Below are 22,837 nucleotides of genomic sequence, written 5' to 3' on the forward strand. Positions count from 1 at the left end.
AGTTTTGGAAGCATGTGCTTTTATTTAGATGGTGTGGTCAGGGAATGCCTCTTTGAGAAGGTGACTCTGGAGCAGAGGCCTAAAGCAAGTTATGGAGCAAGCTATCTGCTTATCTAGTAGATCTGGCTGAGGAAGGAGGAAATGGCTTAATCAAGGAGCTATGAAAAGAACTTTATGCTTTGAGTGGAGTTAAGTGGGAAGGAAAATGGTGGTGTATGAAATCAAAAGGAGCAGAGAAAGGATGTGGTCATAGGGCCTTGAGCCCATGGTAAGGACTCTGTGATTTACATCAACTATGAAGAAAAAAAAAAAAAAAAGACTTCTCAATGACCATCAAATGGCTTCCCAAGTCCTCAATCTCTCTAACTGCTCTAAAACAAATAACATCAACCTTCATTCAATAAAGAAAACTTTGCTAGAAGGTGCTAGACTAAGGACTGCTTAAGGGAAACACAAACCGTAGTCCTAGGCTACAAGGATTCAGTATTCTGGGGGAAATGTAGGGCTGTAACAGAAGATAGTGATTCCTCACAGGAGTACTGGACAGAGACATGAACAAAGTCCTTTAGAGGGACAAAGAGATGCCATCATCCCTACAGTCTGTGCTCCTTGGCATGACGTTATCCTGACTCTTCATCCTCTTTAATTCTTTAATCTCTGGTGTTCAGTCCCATCTCAAGATGGTCCAGTTCAGATCTTCCACCAGTTGTGCTTGCCTCCTCCGATGAAGCTCTCAGCATCTCCTTGCTTCTGATTTGCCATGGTCCTCTTCCATTCTTCCCTGACCTGAGATGTCGTTAGTTATGTGAGTTTCTTCTCCTTGCTGTCCACTGCCAGTCATGCCCTGGCATTGACAGGATTCTTCCATGACCATCTTGTTATCTTTGTACACAAATCTTGAAGTCTTTGATCATATGTTGATATTGTCAATGTTTCCAGAAAGGTGGCAATAAACCCACATGATTCAGTCATTAGACTTAGTACCTGAAGGGAGGTCATGGGCAACATGGAGAAAGAGGAGCTGACCTTGGGATAGGAGACCCATCCCTTCCCCAAGAAGGTTAGAGGAGAAAAGTGAACATTTCAGGAAGGACCCTCCATCCACCCTCCCCACTCATATTGCCTGAGTCATAGGAATCTTTGCCCTAACCCCTATGCCCTTCCAGGACTGGCATCATGAGGCATTGAGTGGTACCAGCGTGGGTGGTGGCCTCTCTTCTTTCCGGTTTTCATTTTTGGTTCTTAAAAACTCCATTACAAATGAAGGAAATGAAACTTTTGAAAACTCTTCCCCAGTAACCAGCTGATGTAAGGCAAGAAAACAATTCCCAATTAAGGCCCCAAAGGAAATCCCCTCCCTGTCATGTGCTGAGGCTGGGAGAGGAAGGGGAGGCATCAGCTCTGTGCTTGGCCAGGCCCGGTCACCAAGATGAAGCACTGGGACGAAAGGGCTGCCCTGTCTGTGGCAGCCCAAAACAGAGAGGAAAACATTAGAAGCAAGAGCGGGAGGACCAAGATCATGGGCCTGGGTGGGTGGCCAGGTCTATTTCCTTACCACTCCGTTTCCAGGTACAGTGGACTGTTCTTATCTCCCATGGAGCTGGCTGGAGGAAGGAAACTGACCTTTATTTCTCCCACTGGATCCCTTGCAGATGTGCCCCCTACTCAGAGGAGTCTCCCTTGACAGTCTACATTGTAGTCCCTCATCTCTGCCCCAATTGTGTCTGATCATCTGGTGAAGCAGTGGAAGCAGAGGGCAGAAACCAAAGCTCCTATTGATCTCTTTGGGAAAATGAAAAATTTCACAAATGACCAACTATTATGAGGCTTAGCTGAAAAAAAAGGGAGGGAGGGACAGGAAGAGAAAAAGGAAGAAAGGAATCTTTGAAGGCAATACTTACAGGTAGGTTTATTGTCTTCTTTCTTCCTTTCTTCTTGGAGTAAATATTGACTGAGCCTTTTTATGTGCATTGGACATTATGCTTTTTGGTATAGCACATGGTCACCAATCTCAAAAGTTGATAATGTAGTTGGGAAAACAAGACCGAAAACCAAAAATATAAATCACAACACAAGAGCTATTAGGAGGCTGTGGGTGTTGCAGGCACTGGGACCCTGTGTTCAGAGGAAGAAGTACAAATGGGGTGGGGAAGTCTTCACAGAAGAGGGAGAGCCCAGCCATTCTTTGGGATGTGGTAGGCAGAGGAGAAGCTATCCCAAGCAAGGAAACCCTCTGATGGAAGGAGCACAGAGTGGGGAGCATGGTCCTCTGCCTGGGGAAATAACAAAAAGACCAGACTGGCTGAAATGCACTTGTAGACCTGAGATGAAGTGTGGAAGAGACTGAGGCTAACTTGGTACCTGATGGAACTCTTTTCCTCCCTCTGGGATCTGCGGGTTCCTTATTTTCACCTCAGATCTCCTCCATATCCTAGGCACACAACTTGCTTAATTTCTATTGAGCAGGGAGTGGGTACAAAAAGGACAGCACATGCCACAGGCTCAAATAAAGAAGCATATAGTCCACGAGACTCTCATGGTCTCATGAAGTGACATGCCAGGCTGGGAGGGCAGGGTGCACTCTGGGTCATGTTGGAGAGGAAGTACTTTGATCCCCTCAGTCTAGAGCAGCACAGTTGGGAGGGAGCCTAGAGCATCCAGCCAAGCTGGAGAATCCTAGCTGAGTTGACAGCTCACAACCCTGCAGGCATGAGGAATGTTCTGTTTTCAGCTGCAGATCTTCCCTGGTTTCAGTTAAAGTGTTAGGGTTCCCGTGCTGAGCCAGCTTGCTGCTAGAGAAGAGCTGTTGGTGCTGATTTCCAACAAACTGGTTTGTCTCTATACAACCACTAAGATCACTGGTGGCCGGGTGTGGTGGCACACACCTATAATTCCAGTAGCTTGGGAGGCTGAGATAGGAGGATCAATAGCTCAAAGCCAGCCTTAGCAATGGTGAGTTGCTTAGCAACTGAGACCCTGTCTCTAAACAAAATACAAAATAGGGCTGCGGTGTTGCTCAGTGGTTGAGTGCCCCTGAGTTCAATCCCTGGTACAAAAAAAAAAAAAAAAAAAATCATTGGATTTTAAAAATTTGTTGGGGAGCCAGGCATAGTGGTGCAGGCTTATAATCCCAATGGTTTGGGAGGCTGAGGCAGGAGGATCACAAGTTCAAAACCAGCCTCAGCAATTTAGTGAGACTTTGTCTCAAAAAATAAAAAGGAATGGGGATGTAGCTCAGTTGTTAAGTGTCCCTGGGTTTAATCCCTGGAACCAAAAGAAAAAAGAAAAAAAAATCTTGAGGTGTAGCAGTTGCCTTTCTTGAAAGAAATCCTATAGAAAAGGCCAATGTGTAAAACATATGAAAGTGGAAGAGAAGGCCATCAGTGAGGAATTTGAACCTGCTGACCCTGGTTTTAAGCTCTGATCCAGTTAAAGTGATGCAATGGCAATCATAAAAGGGGTTTAAGCAGGGAATAAGATAAACCAATACCAATTTAATGTTTCCACACATTCTGCATTGGAGAGACAACATTAGGAGCAAGGAGCCAGTTGTCAAAATAATCCAGATATGAGTTGGTTAGTCTACACCAGAGCAGTGGCCCAAGGATGAAGAGTAGATTGGATTCAAAAAACATTTCTAGGGGCTGGGGTTGTGGCTCAGTGGTAGAGTGCTTACCTCGCATGTGTGAGGCACTGGGTTCCATCCTCAGCACCGCATAAAAATAAATTAAAAAAAAAAATAAAGGTATTGTGTCCATCTGCAACTAAAAAAAACATATTTAAAAAAATTTGTAACTTTCAGCAAAAATCGGTGGCCAATTTAAAGTGAGGGGTGGAGTCTGAGAGGGCTGGGCTGCCTAAATTGAAGCATGCCATCAATGATGACTGCCCACAGGAAGAAAAACCAGTTGGGGCAAAGGATAAGAGTTCTGATTTGAACTGGGCATGGTGGCACATGCCTGTAATCCCAAGGGCTTGGGAGTCTCAGGCAGGAGGATCACAAATTCGAAGCCAGCCTTAGCGATTTAGCAAAGCCCTAAGCAAGGCCCTGTTTTGAAGTTTAAAAAGGGGTGGGGGCTAGGGATGTGGGGGGGGGGGAAAGAGACTTGTGTTTGGGATATATTATGTTACAGTGATAATAACAGTCTGGGACATTGAGAAGTTGATTAATCAGTAATTAGTTAAAAATACAAGTCTAAATCTTATCTGTTAGAAGAGAATTTTGGAGCTAGAGATTAATATTTGGGAGTTATCAACATATTGGTAGACACGAAGGACAGGGGAGTAAAGAGTGTATATAAAGCAAGAATCAGAAAACTTGGCTTGTGACAATTTGATTTTTACTTAGTTGTTTTCATTGGTGTCATCATTATCACCCTTACAAGTGAATATTTTAAAGAACAGAAAATTTGCTGGATGTTTAAAGCAGAAAGAACTTGCTCCTGTACTTTTAGGATGGACACGGCAAGAATAATTATGCTGTACAGAATCCCAAATTGCCACACTGCAAGAGAGGTGACTCAACCCTGGAGGATGTTCAAGGTCTACTGCAAAACTGGAGAGCAGGATTGGAGACCCGTTCTCCACCCTGGCAGTGTGACGGGCTGCATCACTCCTTCACCGTGTAGCAGGTGCTTTGCCTTCTGCACTAGAAGTGAAGCTCCTCAGAAACAGGAGCTCAGAGAAAATGCACATCAAGTTCCTAACAGTGTCTGGCACCCCTTTGATGATGATTATGTATTTATATATTTAGGTACTGGGGATTGAGCCCAGGAGTGCTTTACCTCTGAGCTACATCCCCACGGCTTTTTAGTTTTTATTTGAGACAGGGAGGATCTTGCTAAATTGCTAAGGGTCCCTCTAAGTTGCTGAGGCTGGCCTCAAACTTCTAATCATCCTGCCTCAGACTCCTGAGTTCCTGGGATTACAGGCAGCACCACTGTACCCAGCATGATGGCTATATTATTAATTTGCATTATTCTTTTGAATTTTTGGCAAGAGCTATTGGGAAACTGTGTATCGTTCAGCTATAAGAAACCCATCCATGCGGACTATTATCAAGAAGCTCATGATACTGACAATCTAACACACTGCAAGTTCCATTTCTTTTTCTTTTTCAGAGCTGGAACCATAAAAGATTATTAATAGGAACTAGCTATGTGTATTAAAAGAAAGACTAGAGAGTGGATAACTCTTCCAGATGATGGTTTCTCCCCCTTTTCAGATGGGAAACATGTGCCACCACTTCCCAAAGTCTATCCTAACTTGGTCCTTGGATAGAAGGACCTTGGAGAAGAGTTCCTGGGACAGCAGACCTCACACAGGCAAGGACCCCCAGCTACCACCTCAGGAAAAACACTAAGGTGAGGAAGTCTTAAGAGAAGCCTGCTAAGTATTGCGGCAGATCCCTAAAAATCCACCTCGTTGGTGACTACACCCCATCACTTTTGCAAGGGGCGCAGCTCGCCGCCCTCTCCCATCCCCCGCGCCCCCCCGTGCGCCGCAGTTCCCTCTGAGATGGTCTGTGTGAGCCTGGGTGCTGAGTCGCTGAGCTGCTCGCTCTCCATGTGACTTCAGTTTCCGTCCGTTCCTTCCGCAAGTGCTAAAATAATCTGATGCCCCAGAGAGAAGGCAGCCCAGCGCCGCGTTTGGCTGCTCTCGAGGAGGAGGCCGAGCCTGGGAGACGATGCGCCCCGCGGAGCCACCTGGGCCTCCGGGAGCCGTGAGTATTTCCTGCACTGGGGACCTCCCCGCCCCGCAGCCACCGCCCTTCTAGGTGGGCGAGTTCAGGTCAACTTGGTCGGTGGGAGGTCAGCATCCGTGGTCCACTGTTGGTGGCTGATCCGGAAGCTGTGGCGGGCTGCTCCCAGCCTCTGCGCAGGGTTTGGGGGCTACAGCTCTGGGTGTAGGTGGACATGCATCCCGCAGGAGCGCTTGGAGTGATGTGAGGTAGTGGAAACAACCAGGGCTTCAGACTCAGATGTGGTTTTGATTCTTGGTTCTGCGGGGGAGAATGTGAGCAGGTCAGTGAGAGTTTATGAACCTCAGTTTTATCATCTACAAAATGGGAATGGGAATGCTCCCTCCCTGGGCTGGATGATAGGATATAATGAGACTATTCTGTGAACACTCAGAATCCTCGGGGTGCTTGGATCTCCTTTCCTGCCCCACAACATAGCTTGAGAATCACTATTTCATTGATAAATACGTGGTGACTCATTTACAGGAACACATATTTCCATCGGGAAATGGAACACATATTTCCAAGTGCCAGGATGTGTGTTCACCATCCTGGGGATGCAGCTGAGAAGACTCACAAAGCTCCTTCCCGCCACCCACAGAGGCTTTGTCCTGGGGAGGTTCTCTGGGATTCTGTTTCTTGGACTCTTTTACTAGCGTCAGAGGAAGACTAGAACTCAGGCTCTTCTGATTTTTTTTTGTCCAGTGCTCTTCTGTAGCCCTCCTGGCCTGTCCATGTGGGCTGGATTCTAGGGATATATATGTATGTGTCTGTCAGGAAGAAGTACTGCGCTCAGAATGGGTGGTGAGCTCCACCTCAGGACGGAGAGAAGGCAAGCACGTGGGAGATCATTTAATCATGGCCGGGACTGAGAAGGCTAGGGCAGGGTTCCTCTAACTACCAGCAAGAATGTTTCCAGGGAGAGTGAGGGGACCTCACCAGAGATTTCTTCTATGATGGGCACGGTCTATTAAAAGTTTGGGTAGTAGAAACATCCAGAGTCTATGGAGCTGGCCCTCCATGATTTCCCCTGCCCATTTTACCTCCTGACTTGGGGAACAAGACTGTTCCCTCTGTTGGCAGGTTGCTGCGCTCTATAGCCTGGAGACTTATTTTTCTCAGACCCCCCACAGGTTTGTACATATATGCCCAGAGCTCCTAGGGGAGATTGTAGAATCATGGGCCCTCGCCTGCTTTGAGGTTAAAAACAAAACCTTCACAGAGGTGCTTTCATCTAATGGGTGCCCTCATGGGATCCTCATGAACACCTAGATAAACTCCATCCCCCTAGACTTTAAGCCTTCATGAGGGAGCCAGAACATTCCAAACAGCAAGCAGGCGCCCAGTGTCTGTTCTGAGGTCTGTGTGAGGAAGGCGCTGGCCTCTTTCTCTGGTCTTCTAGACTCCTGCAGAAGAGCTGTGCTAGTACTCATTACAACCCCATTTGGGCTTGTCCACCCCCACAGAGCTGAAACTAGACTCTTGCATGGAAGATTAGTGCTCCTTACACCATGCTCAGAGCCACACTATAGCCATGTAAGTTAGGAGAGGGTGACCCCTCACGACTGACAAGCGCTGTCTTTCTCAGGAGCTGTTTGTTTACACTGTAGTTCCAGGGGTCTGTGCTCACGTGTGGTCGCTGATATGTCATCTAGATACTTATTTATAATTTTTTTCCTTTGATATAATTTCTATATTATACTAATTCCCCACACCCACCCAGCATTCTTCTCAGCTTCATCATTGAACAAATGTCATGTGTTAATTATGGGGGGGGCATTCTGGGATAGGTTAGATGATTTTGTTTTGTTTTGTTTTGTTTTAACTTAGGGGTGCTTAACTATTGAGCCACATCTCCAGCCCTCTTTATATTTTATTTAGAGACAGGGTATCAGTAAGTTGCTTAGGGCCTTCTAAGTTGCAAAGGCTGGCGTTGAATCTCGATCCTTATGCCTCAGCTTCCTGAGCTGCTGGGATTACAGGCATGAGGCACTGTACCTGGCAGTTGATGATTTTTGATAGCTCAGAGAGATAAGGAGAAGGGAGAAGAACATTAGTGCTTGGATCTTAGAGTCTCATAAAATTCTAGACTTAAGTTCAGGGGTCTATTAGATAAGATTTAAATTTTTTTTTTCTTACTGCAGTTCAAACCCAGGGCTTCACACATGCTAGGCAAGTGCTCTACTACAGAGCTATAACCCTAACCCTGGATTATTTTATTGTATTTGTTTTATTTATTTTTAGTGTTAGGGCTTATACCCAGGGCCTCACATGTGCTTGGCAAACCCTCTACCACTGAGCTGTATCAGGAGCTACATCCTTAGCTTTAGATAAGATTCTTCTAGTTATAAATGACCAAAACCCGACTCAAATTGGATTTAAAAAAAAGAGGATTTATGTTTCATGCAACTGTAAAGTTTTTAGGCAATTGTTTCAGGCATAGCTGGATCCAGGTGCTCAAAAACATTTGCCAGAAATCCATCTGCGTTCGTCCTTCAGCTTTGCTTTCCCCTGTGCAGGCTTTATTATCAGGCACATCTTGTCATTGGTGGCAAAGATGGCCACCTGTGGCTCCAAGTTAATCCTCACCAGTTTGGCATCTGGAGCAAGAAGACAAGGCCTGCTCCCATTAGTTCTAGCAGCTATCCTTGTATTGATTCTCATGGACTCAGCTTCTGTGATGTGCCAATCAGTGCAGCTAGAGATATAGGATACTGTAATAAGTCTAGCCTCATTCAAAGGCACCATCCCGGAGCCAGAAGTTGGGATCAGACCAAATAAATTACTTCTTAAGAAGGAAGGGAGCCAGGCAAGGTGGCACACCCCTGTAATCCCAGTGACTAGGGAGGCTGAGGCAGGAGGATCACAAGTCCAAAGCAACTCAGTGAGGCCCTAGGTAACTTAGTGAGACCCTGTCTCAAATTAAAAAATAAAAAGGGCTGGGGATGTGGCTCAGTGGTTAAGTGCCCCTGGGTTCATTCCCTGGTACCAAAAAAAAAAAAAAAAAAAAAAAAGAAAGAAAGAGAGAGAAGGGGATTTGTTGCTCAACAATAAGATGTACTCAACAATACTGAATTGTACACTTAAAAATGGTTAAGATGGGGCTTAACCATGGGGTTGTGGCTCAATGGTAGTGTGCTCATCTAGTCTGGGTGAGGCACTGGATTGGATCCTCAGCACCACATATAAATAAAGAAAATAAAAGTGTTGTGTCCACTTACAACTAAAAAAAATTGTTTTAAAAATGGTTAAGATGATAATCTTACATTATGCATATTTTACCATAATTAAATTCTAAAAAGAAGAAAAGAAGGTGGTGGTTCCCCCCAAAGAGGAATTGAGGAATTGTTATCATAAGGAGGAGAAATGTATGTTAGAAGGCAAAACCAACTGATTTCCAGAGCAATTGAGTCAGGTGCTGAGACCAAAACCACGTGTCTTTTCTCACTTTAATGCGTGAATGACTTCAGACTCAATGTAGGGAATAAAGAAGGAAGTAGAACTCTGCCATGATTCTTACCAGCGAGATGGGCATGAGGCGCAAGGCTGGTACCAGCGATGGGCTGAATGTGGCCACAAAGCCCTGTGAGGTCACGGGGACTCCCCTCTTCCAACCCCAACCCCAAAAGTCACCACAGGCAGGTGCTGTGCTGTGTGCTTGTGCCCCGAGCAACTTTGCTGCCATTTCCAAAAAAGATAAGAATCGGTTCTCTTTGGGAGATAGCGCTTGGGGTGTTGTCTTCTCGCCTTGACTCCTCTCAGGCAGCACCTAAGTACCTGCAGCAGTCTAGGTCTCCGCTGCCTTCCCAGCATCTCCCTCAGATGACAAGGCTGAGCTGTCCCTCAATCTTTAGGCTCAGGGGTCGGCTGGTCCTTATTTTCCTGGCCCTGAGCCACTTCCTTCAGCTTCAGTCAAGTTAATGGTGTCCCTCTCATTGCCCTGCCTGGCACTCTAGGACCTCCTCATGGCATTCCCTCAGTGGCCTTTCTCTTCATCTGGGTTGTTGGGCCCTTTTTCTAGTGCTTAAACTGAAGCCTCCATTTTAGCTAATAATTCTGGCCTCTTATTTCCTTCTAAATTCCCAGTGTTTTCTAAGATGTCTAGCTCCTTTGGCAGCACCTCTAACAGACCTCTGTCCTAACTCACCCTTACAGAAGATCATGGTACTCTGTGACACAGGCAGGGCTGCTATTCCGAATATCCAAGACAGCATGGCACTGATCAGAATGGGTGCTCTCATCAGAAGCAGGATCCTGGGGGATCAGCTGCTACCTATTTGGTTGCTGAATTATGGTTAGGGTCTCTGGGAGTTCCAAGAGGGGCCAGGCATCTGGGGTGAAGGCTCATGGGTAGCTATTTACTAGCAAATATGTATCTGCACAACTCCAGCTGAATATTTGTAGGACACATGTCTCCCAGATAGGTGAATATCCATCTCCTACTTGGGTCTGAACTCACTTCTAGATTTATGCATACTCTGTGTGACTTGAACTTTGACCTTTTGAGTCTTGGATTTCTTGTCTGTAAAATGGAAATAATAAGCAGGGACTTGAATAGGACATGCGTATACCCATGTTCAAATAGAGCAGCATTATTCACAACAGCCAAAAGGTGGAAACAACCCGATGTCCCACCAACTGATGGCTGGATAAACAAAATATATATACCACCATTAGTTTACAAAGGGGTGAAGTTCTAGAATGTGCTGAGCATGGATGAACCTTGAAAACATTATGTTAAGTGAAATAAGCCAAACACAAAAGGACACATATTATTTATTACATGATTCCGCTTATGTAAGAACTTAGAAAAGGCAAACTCATAGAGAAAGAATAGTGGTTTCTGGGACTGTGGACAGGTACAATAGGGAGTTTCCATTACATACAGAATTTCAGTTTGGGATGATGGAATGTTCTGGAGATGGATGGTGGTAACTATTGCACGATGTGAGTGTAAATGCCTCTGAACTGAACCTCAAAAGAGTTAAAGTTGTAACTGTTATGTATATTTTCTCACAATAAAAAGTGGGAAGAATGCCTATTACATATAGCAAATATTAAAAGGATCAAAGGTCTGTAAAGACTTTGTATCTTTCAAGTATTATTATTCTGGTTGACTAATAGCATTAAGTTTTAACCCAATTCTCTTGGCTTTATCCAAGAATTTCCCCCAAATTATTATTTTTTTATGGAAAGATTTTTTGTTGTTATTGTGGTGATGGTGCTGGGGATTGAACCCAGGGCCTTGTGCATGTGAAGCAAGCACTCTACCAACTGAGCTACATCCCCAGCCCTAAGATTAAAAAAAAAAATCATATGGCTCCCTTTCCTCTGTCAATTCACATAACTTCTAGAGGGGGGAAAAATCAGCCTTAGAACAGGTTGCCAGTGTAACTAAAGGGAATTTGAAAAGGACAAAATTGTCCTACATATTATCCTGAAAGAATACCATAATAACTACATTATTATTTTTCATCATTACATGTATAAATACTCATTCAAGGGCAGTGAATTGGCTGGGGTGCAGTGTTACTTGCCTGTAATCCCAGCAACTGTGGAGGCTGAGGCAGGTGGGTTGCTAGTTTGAGGCCAGCCTCAGCCACTGAGCAAAACTCTGTCTCAAAATTAAAAAAAATACAAAGATCTGGGGATGTGGCTCAGTGGTAGAGCACCCCTGGGCTCAATCCCCACAACTGCAAAACTACATACATACATACATGAAAAAGAGCAGTGCATTGGTGCATTGAAAAGGATATCAGTCATTTGCACGTCACTGGGAGCTGCTTTCCTTCTAATTTTGGCTGAGAACACTAAGGCAGTGGTTAAATCCATTTTTTTTTTTTTTTTTTTTTTAGCACAGAGACATCTGTCTCCATCCAAAGTAAAACAAAGTAAGCCTCTGACTTTGCAATTTCAGGATGCTCTTCAGTTAAGTTGATCCAGAAGATTGAAAAAGCAGGAACATTTTTAAAAAGTTAAAACATTTGATATATCTTCTGAAGTACTAAAGGGGGAAGTGTCCTGTTGACTGCTACCTATTTTGAAATGCATCAATAAATAAGATAAACTGAAGGATGACTAGATGGATAGTTAGATGGATAGATATATGATGAAGCAGTTATAGTAAAATGTCCAGAGTAGGATCTAGGTGGTGGATATACCAGTGATCACTGTTAAATTTTTTTTTTCAATTTGGCCATATGTTAAAACTTTTTCATAACAAAATGTTGGGAAAAAATTACTAATAATATGTAGTATCTGCTCACAATGCTTTTCAACAAATTAATAATTAAAAAATTTAAAAACTATAGAAACTATAACTACCTATAATATACTATCATGTCATATGGATAATTGGATTATCATTCAGCTGAAATATCAGACTATGGTAAGGATTGATACATGCAGTGGGCCTTGAAGTCTGAACAGGAGTTTGGTAAAGAAGATCAGTGAAAGGGTCTTTCCCACAGATGAAGCAGCATGTGAAATGTGTGATTTTGTCAAGGATACCAAGTATCCCAGAGTGGCTGAGGCTTGTGGTATTGAGGTTGAACTGATACAGAACTCAGAGGCCTGAATTTGAATCACAGCTCTAACATTCTCCAGGTGTACAACCACACCCCTGGGAGCCGCACTCTATTGTGAATGCAACAGGATAAATAATCCTGCCAGGATTTTGTGAGGATTATTATATGTAAAGCACTTGGCATAGAACTTATTCCACGGTGAGCACTCAATAAACTTGAGCTATTATATTTAAGAGCCTGGAAGGAATCTGAGAACTCTTCTGCACACCTTGAATTCTGTTCTATTGTGCAGGTCCATGTCAGGAATCTGTATCAGCTACTCCCCAGTTGCAAAAGAGCTTGCAAAAATATTGTCACACCCCTGTTGCTCTTCTGCAAGGAAACCAAGTTGGGAGGGGTCTATATTTTCATTCTCATTCCAAGCCCAGCAATTGGCCTTAGTTATTGCTATGATCCCTGCTGCAGTACTCCACAGACTCTGAGTGGTCTCACCTCCACTGCATGTCCCAAGGTCTACACGGCACTTCACATAGACAGGACATAGTGTGGGCATTTTGTCTTTTTTATTTCAACACTAACTCTCTGTTTGCAAGGGTGACTCTGCTTTCCCTTTGACACACCCAGTCTCACTGTAGGAAATGTCTGCCATTAGGGGATGGAATGAGGGGTTTTCCTTCAAGCCTTGGAGAATTGGTGAGAGTCCCCAGCCTCCTGCACTTGAAATGAAGCCTGAAGCATCCCTTTATATTGCCAAAATTTTACTACACACTTTCTCTCATTTAGTCTTGACACAATCCTTGAAGGTCAGTGAGGCAATTAATATTGTCACCCATGGTCATCACTGGAGTGAAAGAGCTACACTGGTCCAGATCTCTTACCCCCATCTGGGGCTCCTTTCTCTGCTCATCATTCTTTCAGAAGTGACCAGAGATTATAAACCTGTGATACCTAAAGGGCTGGGCCTATCTGTACAGATTATGTGGGTCCCTCATATACAAAGATGACACTGGGACCTCCTCCCAGCCACAACAAGACATACAAAATCAAGGTGTTATCTCCCAGTGGGGGCAGATTTGCATTTTCTAAGACCTGTGACCAGATGCAGCCTGTGGCTATGGAATAGGACAGAGCGAACTGGCCTCTTTTGGTTGTGATGGGCTGGCCCTGACCACATAGGGAAACCAGTTGACTCATCTGTGGCCCTGAGAGAATGAAGTTTGAGCAGGTAGTGCTCAGTGTGGGGCTCCTCACACTGAAGTTGCAATGGGAAGAGCTCCAGGGAAGAACAGCTGCAGTGGCCTTAAACCTTTGTCCAGGCAGAGCTGAGCCTGAGCCATTCCTAGACAAAACCTTTCTCACAAGCCTGGTCAGAGCCCTAGTTGAACAGGAGTGCACTGCTTAGGGTGGGACTCCTGACCAATGCTTGGAAACCATTGCAGGGCATTCCCTGCGCACCTTCTATTGATCTGGCCTGAGTGTTATCACATCCAAAATGGTGGGCTAGTCCCTAGTTATTGCTATGATCCTTTGAGAATTGGTGGGGGTCCCCAGAAACTGCTCCAGTTCTTTTCAAAAGGATGGTCATTTTAAGATATTTGAATGAGGGTCACATGCAACAGAACTGTCCTTTCTCAGACAAATTCTCAGGACCATGCTTCAAGGTGCCTTCCAACAAATTCAAATAATACAACTCTTTACTTGTTCAGGCTGAAAGGGGAATCCAAGCCCCAGAGGCCAGTGAGAGGGGGACCCAGTAGTTCAATCAGCTGCTTCCAAGGTAGTGATTTCCTACTGTGGATGAGTGTGAGTGCAGGCAGGTTGACATCCTGCAGGGATGCTGTAATAATGACAAAGACTATTTTTTGAACATTAAAAAAGCAAAAAACAAAACCAAACAAAAAAAACTTGTCCTAATATTGCAGCAACCTGCATCACAGGCACTGTAATTCCCATTGTACTGGGACGAAATTAAGGCCCAAAGTCAGAGTCAGGGTTTGAACTTGTTCCATTTTTCCCCTTGGCCTGGTTCTTCCTTCTCCCTTGACAGCTGCCTTTCCAGGGACTAATTTTCCAACATGAAACCCCAAATCTAAATCCTCTTCACCCTGAAAAGGAAAAGTGATGTCCATAATAAAACTTTTCTTGCTGGGGATGTAGCTCAGTTGGAAGAGTGCTCGCCTCGAATGCACAAGGCCCTGGGTTCGATCCCCAGCAACACACACACACACACACACACACACACACACACACACAAATAAATAAATAAATAAATAAAATAAACTTTTCTTAATCATTAGTCAATGTTACTTTTTCCCACTAACTCTAAACAAAATCATTTGAAGCACACTTACAATAATTTCAATTCTAAGTATCTATAAGAAATTCTCTATGTCAGTGATATTTATTAGGTTCTGATAGTAATGCATATTTTAATTTTTAAGTTATAACAGATTTATTCTATTCCTTTAGAACTTCAAGTTGATTGTTAGAAAAATAGAAAATACAAAGAAGGAAAAATATACAGATGTAGAAAAAGTAAACAGTGTACAATTCTCCCATGTTAAGATTCTGATGTGTCCCTTCAAGAATTTTATTGAAAATATGCAGATATATGTAAAGTTTAAAAAATCTTGGAATTATATTTTGTTTGCACGTTCCTTTTTTCCTAATACTATTCTATTAATATTTTTTTCAGGTTATATATATATATCTACCGATTTTTTTTCATTGCAGCACACGAGTCCTGACATATAGTTGAATCATAATGTATTTAACCATTCTTTCCATTGTTGGACTTCTGACTTATGCTGATTTCCACTCTTTTATTAACATTTCTTTTTGGTACCAAGGATTGAACCCAGGAGTGCTCAACTACTGAGCTATATCCCCAACCCTTTTTATATTTTATTTAGAGACAAGGATCACTTAGTTGCTTAGGGCCCCACTGTATTGCTGAGGCTGGCTTTGAAATCATGATTATTCTGTCTCAGTTTCCTACACTGTTGGGATTATAGCTGTGAGCCACCATCTGTTTTTTTTTTGTTTTTTTTTTTTTTTTTTTAATATCTTGAGATAGGGTTTTGCTTAGTTGCTCAGGCTAGTCTCTAACTCATGATCCTCCTGCCTTGGCCTCCCAAGTAGCTAGCGTTACAGGTGTGCAGCACTGCTCCCAACATCAACTTTTTAATTATTATTACTAATGTTGTAATGAATATTCATTTAAATATTTTTACATGCTTTTAATTCCTAAGAATAAGTTCCTGGAAATGGAATTATTGAATCGCAAAGAATCCATGCTTTATATTCATTTGAAATATTTTTTACATGCTTTTAATTTCTAAGAATAAGTTCCTGGAAATGGAATTATTGAATCACAAAGAATTCATGCTTTCAAGTCTTTGATAAATTATGCCAAATTGTCCTTCAGAAAAGGTGTGCCAACTTGCTTTTCCACTTACAGGGCATAGGATGATTCTTAAGAGAAGAAAACTCAAAAACCATTGTATTGCTATATTTTTAAAAATTAATTATTAAGAGAAAGTAAGAGAAATGAATCACATGATTTGAATTCATATGTCACAATTCTAAATGCTCTGTTGCCTTAACCCTCAATTTACAAGTTCTTTTTTAATGCACCCAGCATTTGAATATTAGCTATTTGTAAAACATAAAAATGCATTATTTTATGAGAGTATATAGCTGGCTCTTTTTATTTTCTTTTACATGTAATTCCAAAATCTACTTTAAAAATTTTGGATTTTAAGAGTACACATGGACATATCTCCAAAGATACAGAAATGGTTAGTAAATACATTTAAAGATTCCCAATATCTTTAGTCATTAGGGAAATGGAAATAAAAACACAATATATCCTACTTCATACTCACTAAGATGACAATAATTAAAAATGACAGGTAATAATGGTGCTGGAAAGGATGTAGAGAAATTAAGAACCCTCTTATACTGTTGATTGAATGTAAAACAGAGCAGCCCCTTTGGAAAACAGTCTGGCAGTGTCTCAAAAAGTTAAATAGGGCTGGGTAAAAAATAATGGCTTTTGCTGGTAAATGGATGAATCTGGAGAAGACTGTTATGCTAAGTGAAATAAGCCAATTCCCCCCAAAATAGGGGTCAGTTGTTCTCTCCGATATATGGATGCTAACACACAACAAGGGGGGAGTGGAATGAAAGTTCAGTAGATTAGACAAAGGGGAATGAAGAGAAGGGATGGGGTCAGAATTAAGAAATCTGACTTAACTTTCCTAGGTACATATATGAATACGCACACTGAATCTGCACATCATGTACAACCACGAAACTGGGATCCTAATTAGAAGAAGATGTACTCCATGTTTATATAAATATATCAAAATATACTCTACTGTCATGTATAACTAAAAAGAACAACAACAAAATGTTAAATAGGGCTGGGTTATGGTTCAGTGGTAGAGTACATAAGCAAGGCACTAGGTTCATCCCCAGTTCCTTAAAACAAAACAATTTCAATAATTCTGCTCCTTGGTATATACCCAAGAGAATTGAAAGCATGCCCACACACAAACTTGAACATGAATGTTCATAGTAGCATTACACATAATAGCCCCGAAGTGGAAACAACCCAAATGTCAATCAACCGATGAATGAAACAAACAAAATGTGGTATATTCATACATACAATGGAATTTTAGTGGTATTTAAAAGAAATGAAGTACTGATATTTGCTACAACATAAATGAACTTTGAATGCATTATGCTAAGTGAGATAAGCCAGAAATAGAAGGTCACATATTGTTTGATTCTATTTATATAAAATATCTTTTTTGTTGTTGTTGTGGGGACTGAACTCAGGGACACTCAACCACTGAGCCACATCCTCAGCCCTATTTTGTGTTTTGTTTAGAGATAGGGTCTCACTGAATTGCTTAGCTTCTCACTTGCTGAACCCACAGTCTTCCTGTCTCAGCCTTCCAAGCTGCTGGGATTACAGGTGTGTGCCAATGAGCCCAGCTAAAATGTCTTTTTTTTTAATGTTTTTTAATTGTAAATGGTCACAATATCTTTTTATGTATTTATTTATTTTCTTATGTGTGGTGCTGATGATTGGACCCAGTGCCTCACATATGTGAGGCAAGCGCTCTACCACTGAGCTAGAGCCCCAGCCCATAAAATGTCTTGAATAGGCAAATCCGTATTCAGAAAGTACACTAGTAGTATCCAGGGGATGGGGGAAAGTTGGAAATGGGGAGTGACTGCTAATAATATGAGCTTTCTTTTGGGGGCAATGCAAATACTCTGGGATTGCATAGTATTGATGATTGCTCAATATTGTGAATAAACTAAACTGTACATTTTTAAAGAGTAAATTTTATGGTATAAGCATTGTATCTCATTTTTTCCACATTTTTAATTGGTATATTATAGTTGTTCATAATGATGAGATTTGTTATTACATTTTCATACATGCATACAATGTAACCGTCTAATGTTGCCAATATCACTCCCCAGCACATCCCCCCTCCCTCCTCACCTCCCACCCTTTTGGTCTTAACAAAATATATTTCCCTGGTGTAAATATATATCCAAACAAAAATCTTGCAAATAAGTTTAGTTTTATAGACAGATTTGTGTGTGTGTGTGTGTGTGTGTGTGTGTGTGAGAGAGAGAGAGAGAGAGAGAGAGAGAGAGAGAGAGAGAGACAAGGTCTTGCTTAAGTTTCCCAGTCTGGCCTCAAGACAGTCCTTCTGTCTCATCCTCCTGAATATCTGGGATACTGGCTTATGCCAACACTCTGGCACACAGATTTTTTTTTTTTAACATTATGATGTATCAGTTTTCAAAAGAGGCCATTTTTCATGTGTTACATAAATGTAATTAGTATTAGAATGCATTTTTTAAAAACATTTTGTATTTTCATGAGTTAATTTTTGGGAACTTATATGTATATTTTTTGATTTTTAAAATTTGTTTTAATTAGTTATACATGACAGTATAATGCATTTATGCTTGATATATCATACATAGATGGGATACAATTTTTCAGTTTTCTGAGTTTTACATATTGCAGAGTCATATTAGTCTCATAGTCACATACATACATACAGTAATAATGTCTATTTCATTCTACTATCTTTCCTATCCTCACATCCCCTCCCTCCCCTCCAGTCACTTCCTTCTACTTAGTCTAGGGTAATGCTATTCTTCCCCAGTGCCCCACCCCCCACCTTATTGTGAATTAGTATCTGAATATTAGAGAAAACATTGGGACTTTGGTTTTGTGGGATTGGCTTATTTCACTTAGCATAATATTCTCCAACTCCAACCATTTACTGGCAAATGCCATAATTTCACTCTTCTTTAAAGCTGAGTAATATTCCATTGAGTATATATATAACACATTTCGTTTATTTTTAAAGAAATTTCAAATGCAGAAAAGTTGCAATTAAAAAGGACTCAGACTCTTCATCCAGATTTAACATTTATTAACATTTTGTGTGTTACTTTTACTTTTTCTCTCTACAGATATAGATATTTCAGTGCACATTTCCCAAGAAGGACAGTTTCTTGTATAACAACAGAATAATGATAAAGTCTGAAAAGCTAATGTTGACATAACACTATTATTTCATCCAGTCTGTATTCAAAGTTGACCCAGTAAAATTTTCAAAATTGAATTTTGGAAACATTCAAAAGTGCTTAGTGATGCCTCTATAATAATTTGAGCATTTGGTTGAGGTATCTCCTGGTTTCCCCACTGTAAGTTTCCATTTTTGCCTTTGTAAAATTAACAAGTAACCAGTAGGGACATGCTTTAAAATTACATTAAGGGGCTGGGGATGTGGCTCAAGCGGTAAAGTGTTCGCCTGGCATGTGCGGGACACTGGGTTCGATTCTCAGCACCACATAAAATAAAATAAAGATGTTGTGTCCGCCGAAAACTGAAAAACAAATATTAAAAAACATTCTCTCTCTTCTCTCTCTCTCTTTCTCTAAAAAAAATTACATTAATATTTTATTTCCCAACATTTTTTCACCCTCCAGTTTTAACATCTCTGGTTGATTATTTTTTTATACATTATTTTTTAGTTGTAGATGGACACATTATATTATTGTTTTTTTTGTTTTGTTTTTTTTTTAAGAGAGAGTGAGAGAGGGAGAGAGAGAGAGAGAATTTTTAATATTTATTTTTTTAGTTCTCGGCAGACACAACATCTTAGTTTGTATGTGGTGCTGAGGATCGAACCCGGGCCGCACGCATGCAAGGCGAGTGCGCTACCGCTTGAGCCACATCTCCAGCCCCATATATTATTGTTATTTTTTAAATGTAGTGCTGAGAATAGAACCTAGTGCCCCACATATACTAGGTGAGCGATCTACCATTGAGCCACAACCCCAGTCCCCTCTGAGTACAATCTTATCTGCAGAATGCACTTTGAAAAATGCGGTACCAGATGCAAATTTTAGGCAATTTATTTAAATGTTCAGGTAACATCATAAATATTTCACCTACTTTTTTGGAAATATTATGAACAGATTTGTACTTTGCACTTAGGTTTATTAACCCATTTTATCCCATCATCTCAGATGTGGAACACCTACAAAAACCCAAATTGAGCAATAAATATACGATTATGTAACTTTGAAGTAAAATATTATCTTTTTAAAGTTGTATTCTTTTGAGAAAAGTAATAGGTGAGTGATGAGAGTGTTTGAAGATATTTTTAAATTCATTGTGAAATTGGCATAAACTTTGTGCAAAAATTACTTTTACTAAATGTTCAACTGAAAAAAATATTGCATACATAAGTGATATGTGATATAAGAAATGTATTCATGAAAATATTTTCTAGAACTTGGTTATTATTTTATTTCAAGGAATGCACTATATTTCAAATTATGAATGTTCAAAAGTAACTGTCCTGGGGGCTGGGGATATAGCTCAGTTGATAGAGTGCTTGCCTCCAATGCACAGGCCCTGGATTCAGTCCCCAGTACCATACACATACACACACACACAAAAGTAACTGTCCTAAAAATAGGGCCCAGGGACAATGTATACTGCACTGAACTGCTGCCTGACAAAATCTAATGTGTTGCTACTCATGTTCTTTTTTTGACCAGTTGTGACCTGTGTTTTTATACTCCAAAGAAGATATTAGAGAAAATACTTTTCTGAATGCTCAAGAAAATTATAACATCCCAGTGACCTATTTATAGAATCTATAGATTTTAATTTCAAAACTATTTTAATGCACCTGTGTCAATTTTGTTGAAATATTCACAGAATGTGAAAACTTGGGACTTTGTGGGTCCAAATTCTATTTTAGCTCAGTTCTTTTTGTTTTCAAGATGCAACATTTGAGCCAGCTCTTGAGGATAGGGGTAGAGGGATGTTTATCAAGAGAAAATATGACACTTGTAAATGGCCTTGGCCTTGGAAAAAACCCTGAGGCATCAGGAGGCAACCTGAGCCCACTCTGTCCGCCCTCTCTCAGCTAGCTTGGTCAATCCTCCATCATTCTTTCTATTCCAACTTCTCTGTCCTCTGTTGACTGTTTTATTCTTTTCTGTCTATGTGCCTTGTTATGTACCTCATAGCATCTGCTTCCCCATGGCAAGATCTCTGAAGAAGTCATCTCTACCTTCTCCCTCTGTGCCTTTTAGCTCTAATCTACTGCTAATGACCTAATTCTCTTCCTTGTCTTTGCACCAGACTCATTCACAGGGTGCCGCTGTCAGGTAACGATTTACTACTTATGTTCAAGTGCTTCCCCAAGATTCTGGCAGCTTGGTGTGGTTGATGGTGCTGTCATGTGATTCTTCTGAGGGCTGCCCCTCCAGAGGGACTGTGGGTGTGCTAGTCAGAGCAAACCACCTGGACAGGGGAAGTTATGTTTGTGCATCAAACTGTATTTCCTGAACTACATCAGGACATGTGCTCTAATACCTCAGTGCTTCTCATAGATATAAAAGATCATTTGGAGCTGGGTATGGTGGTGCATGCCTGTCCTTCCAGCTATTCAGGAGGCCGAGGCAGGAGGATCACAACTTTGAGGCCAGCCTGGACAACCTAGCATAGATCCTGTCTCAAAATAAAAACTAAGAAGGGGGCTGGGGATGTGGCTCAAGCGGTAGCGCGCTCGCCTGGCATGTGTACGGCCCGGATTTGATCCTCAGCACCACATACAAACAAAGATATTGTGTCTGCTGAAAACCTAAAAATAAATAAATAAATAAAAATATAATGGCCTTCCAGAGAGTAAAAAAAAAAACCAAAAACCTAAGAAGGACTGGGGATGTAGCTCAGTGGGAGAGTGACCCTGGGTTCCATCCTCAGCACCACCCCTCCAATAAATAAATACATCTGAAAGCTCTAGTTTGAATGCCAAAATATTAAAACTTTTAGAATATCTTTAAGATTATGTGTGTATTGGTTTTTTAACCTAACAAACGTTTACTGAGCCTCTTCCTGACAAGAATATTGAAAAAGTCTAATAAAAATACCTGGAAATTTATGGACAAAAAGGTTACCATAATATTTTCTCCCCCTTTAGGAATTCCAACAACAAAAAACTTTTTATTTTAAAAAATTTCATATGGGCAGAAAAGTTAAAGCCCAGTGCTAGATTGATCAGTTAGTAGTTTGCTTTAACTTTCTCTATTGAGCCATTTTTAAATAATTTACACAAATTATAAACACCATGAAGCTTTACCTCTAAATGATTCAGCATGCATTTCCTAAGAAGAAGGGCACTTTTTATTTTTTTTAACACAAACAGGACATTATTGTCAGAAAAAAATAGCAATAATCTGCTAATATCATCTGTAAATGAAACCATCTTCATTAATATGTATTTAAATCATCCACCCCAACTGTCTTAAACTTTTTCTTTTGGGTATTTTTTTTTTAAGTCCAAGATGCACTCCAGATTCATGAATTACACATGGCTAATTGGCTTATTATTAGTCACTTGTAATTGAGAACAGACATTGCTACCCTGCCCCCTCCCAGCCTTTCTTTGTTTTTCAAGCCTGATTTTTGGAAAATTCTGTCTTGTAAGACATCATATAGCCTGGATCTATTGGAGGTGTCCTCATGACTAGATTCAGTGCACACATTTTGGCAAGGGGACGTTCGGGATGGTACTCTGTGTTCCCAGCAATCCCCACTGGGATGCTGGGTTCTGAGGGGATCTTACCTTGGGAGATGCTTCAACCTTCCTTGATTTTCTGCTAAGAGTCAAAGGAACCAAAGCTGCTCGCTTGGAGCTTTCAGATGCTTCTTGGTAGTAGGAATGGTTTGGAGGGGTCACAGACTGGGGTTTTTGTCTTTATTCTCTGTAGTCTGTGAACAGCTGCTTTCGCTTTCTCCCAAGGTGGCAGGTGGGATTGGCTCCTTACTTTTAAACAAACGCAGACCCACTTTCTTGTGGGGCCCTCCATCTCATAAGGTAGTTACACCTTTTGCATATTCATGGGTATCACCGGTACACATTATGACATACTCCTGCCTACTCTGCTTCTGGAGATTCCTTCCCCAATCTGTCAATACTTATCCCTAACACAGATACCT

The 22,837-nt window shown here is 41.3% G+C and overlaps 1 protein-coding gene across 3 annotated transcripts in view; it reads left to right on the forward strand.

The window, feature by feature from the left end:
- The first annotated feature begins 1,441 nt into the window (after positions 1-1,441).
- The window catches only part of NRROS (negative regulator of reactive oxygen species), a 35,189-nt gene continuing 13,793 nt past the window's right edge, over positions 1,442-22,837 (forward strand). Inside the window, exons 1-3 of one of the 3 annotated variants that reach the window (XM_081300932.1) lie at positions 1,442-1,903; positions 5,225-5,363; positions 5,601-5,722. In XM_081300932.1, coding sequence (XP_081157058.1) covers positions 5,616-5,722 — 107 coding nt within the window. In that variant the 5' untranslated portion in view covers positions 1,442-1,903; positions 5,225-5,363; positions 5,601-5,615. Of the gene's footprint in view, positions 1,904-5,224; positions 5,364-5,591; positions 5,723-22,837 lie in introns of those variants that run through there. The other 2 variants (XM_081300934.1, XM_081300933.1) reach the window with 2 other exon arrangements.

The sequence above is a fragment of the Spermophilus citellus genome (assembly GCF_964194105.1).
Source record: "Spermophilus citellus genome assembly, chromosome: 7".
Lineage (NCBI taxonomy): Eukaryota > Metazoa > Chordata > Mammalia > Rodentia > Sciuridae > Spermophilus > Spermophilus citellus.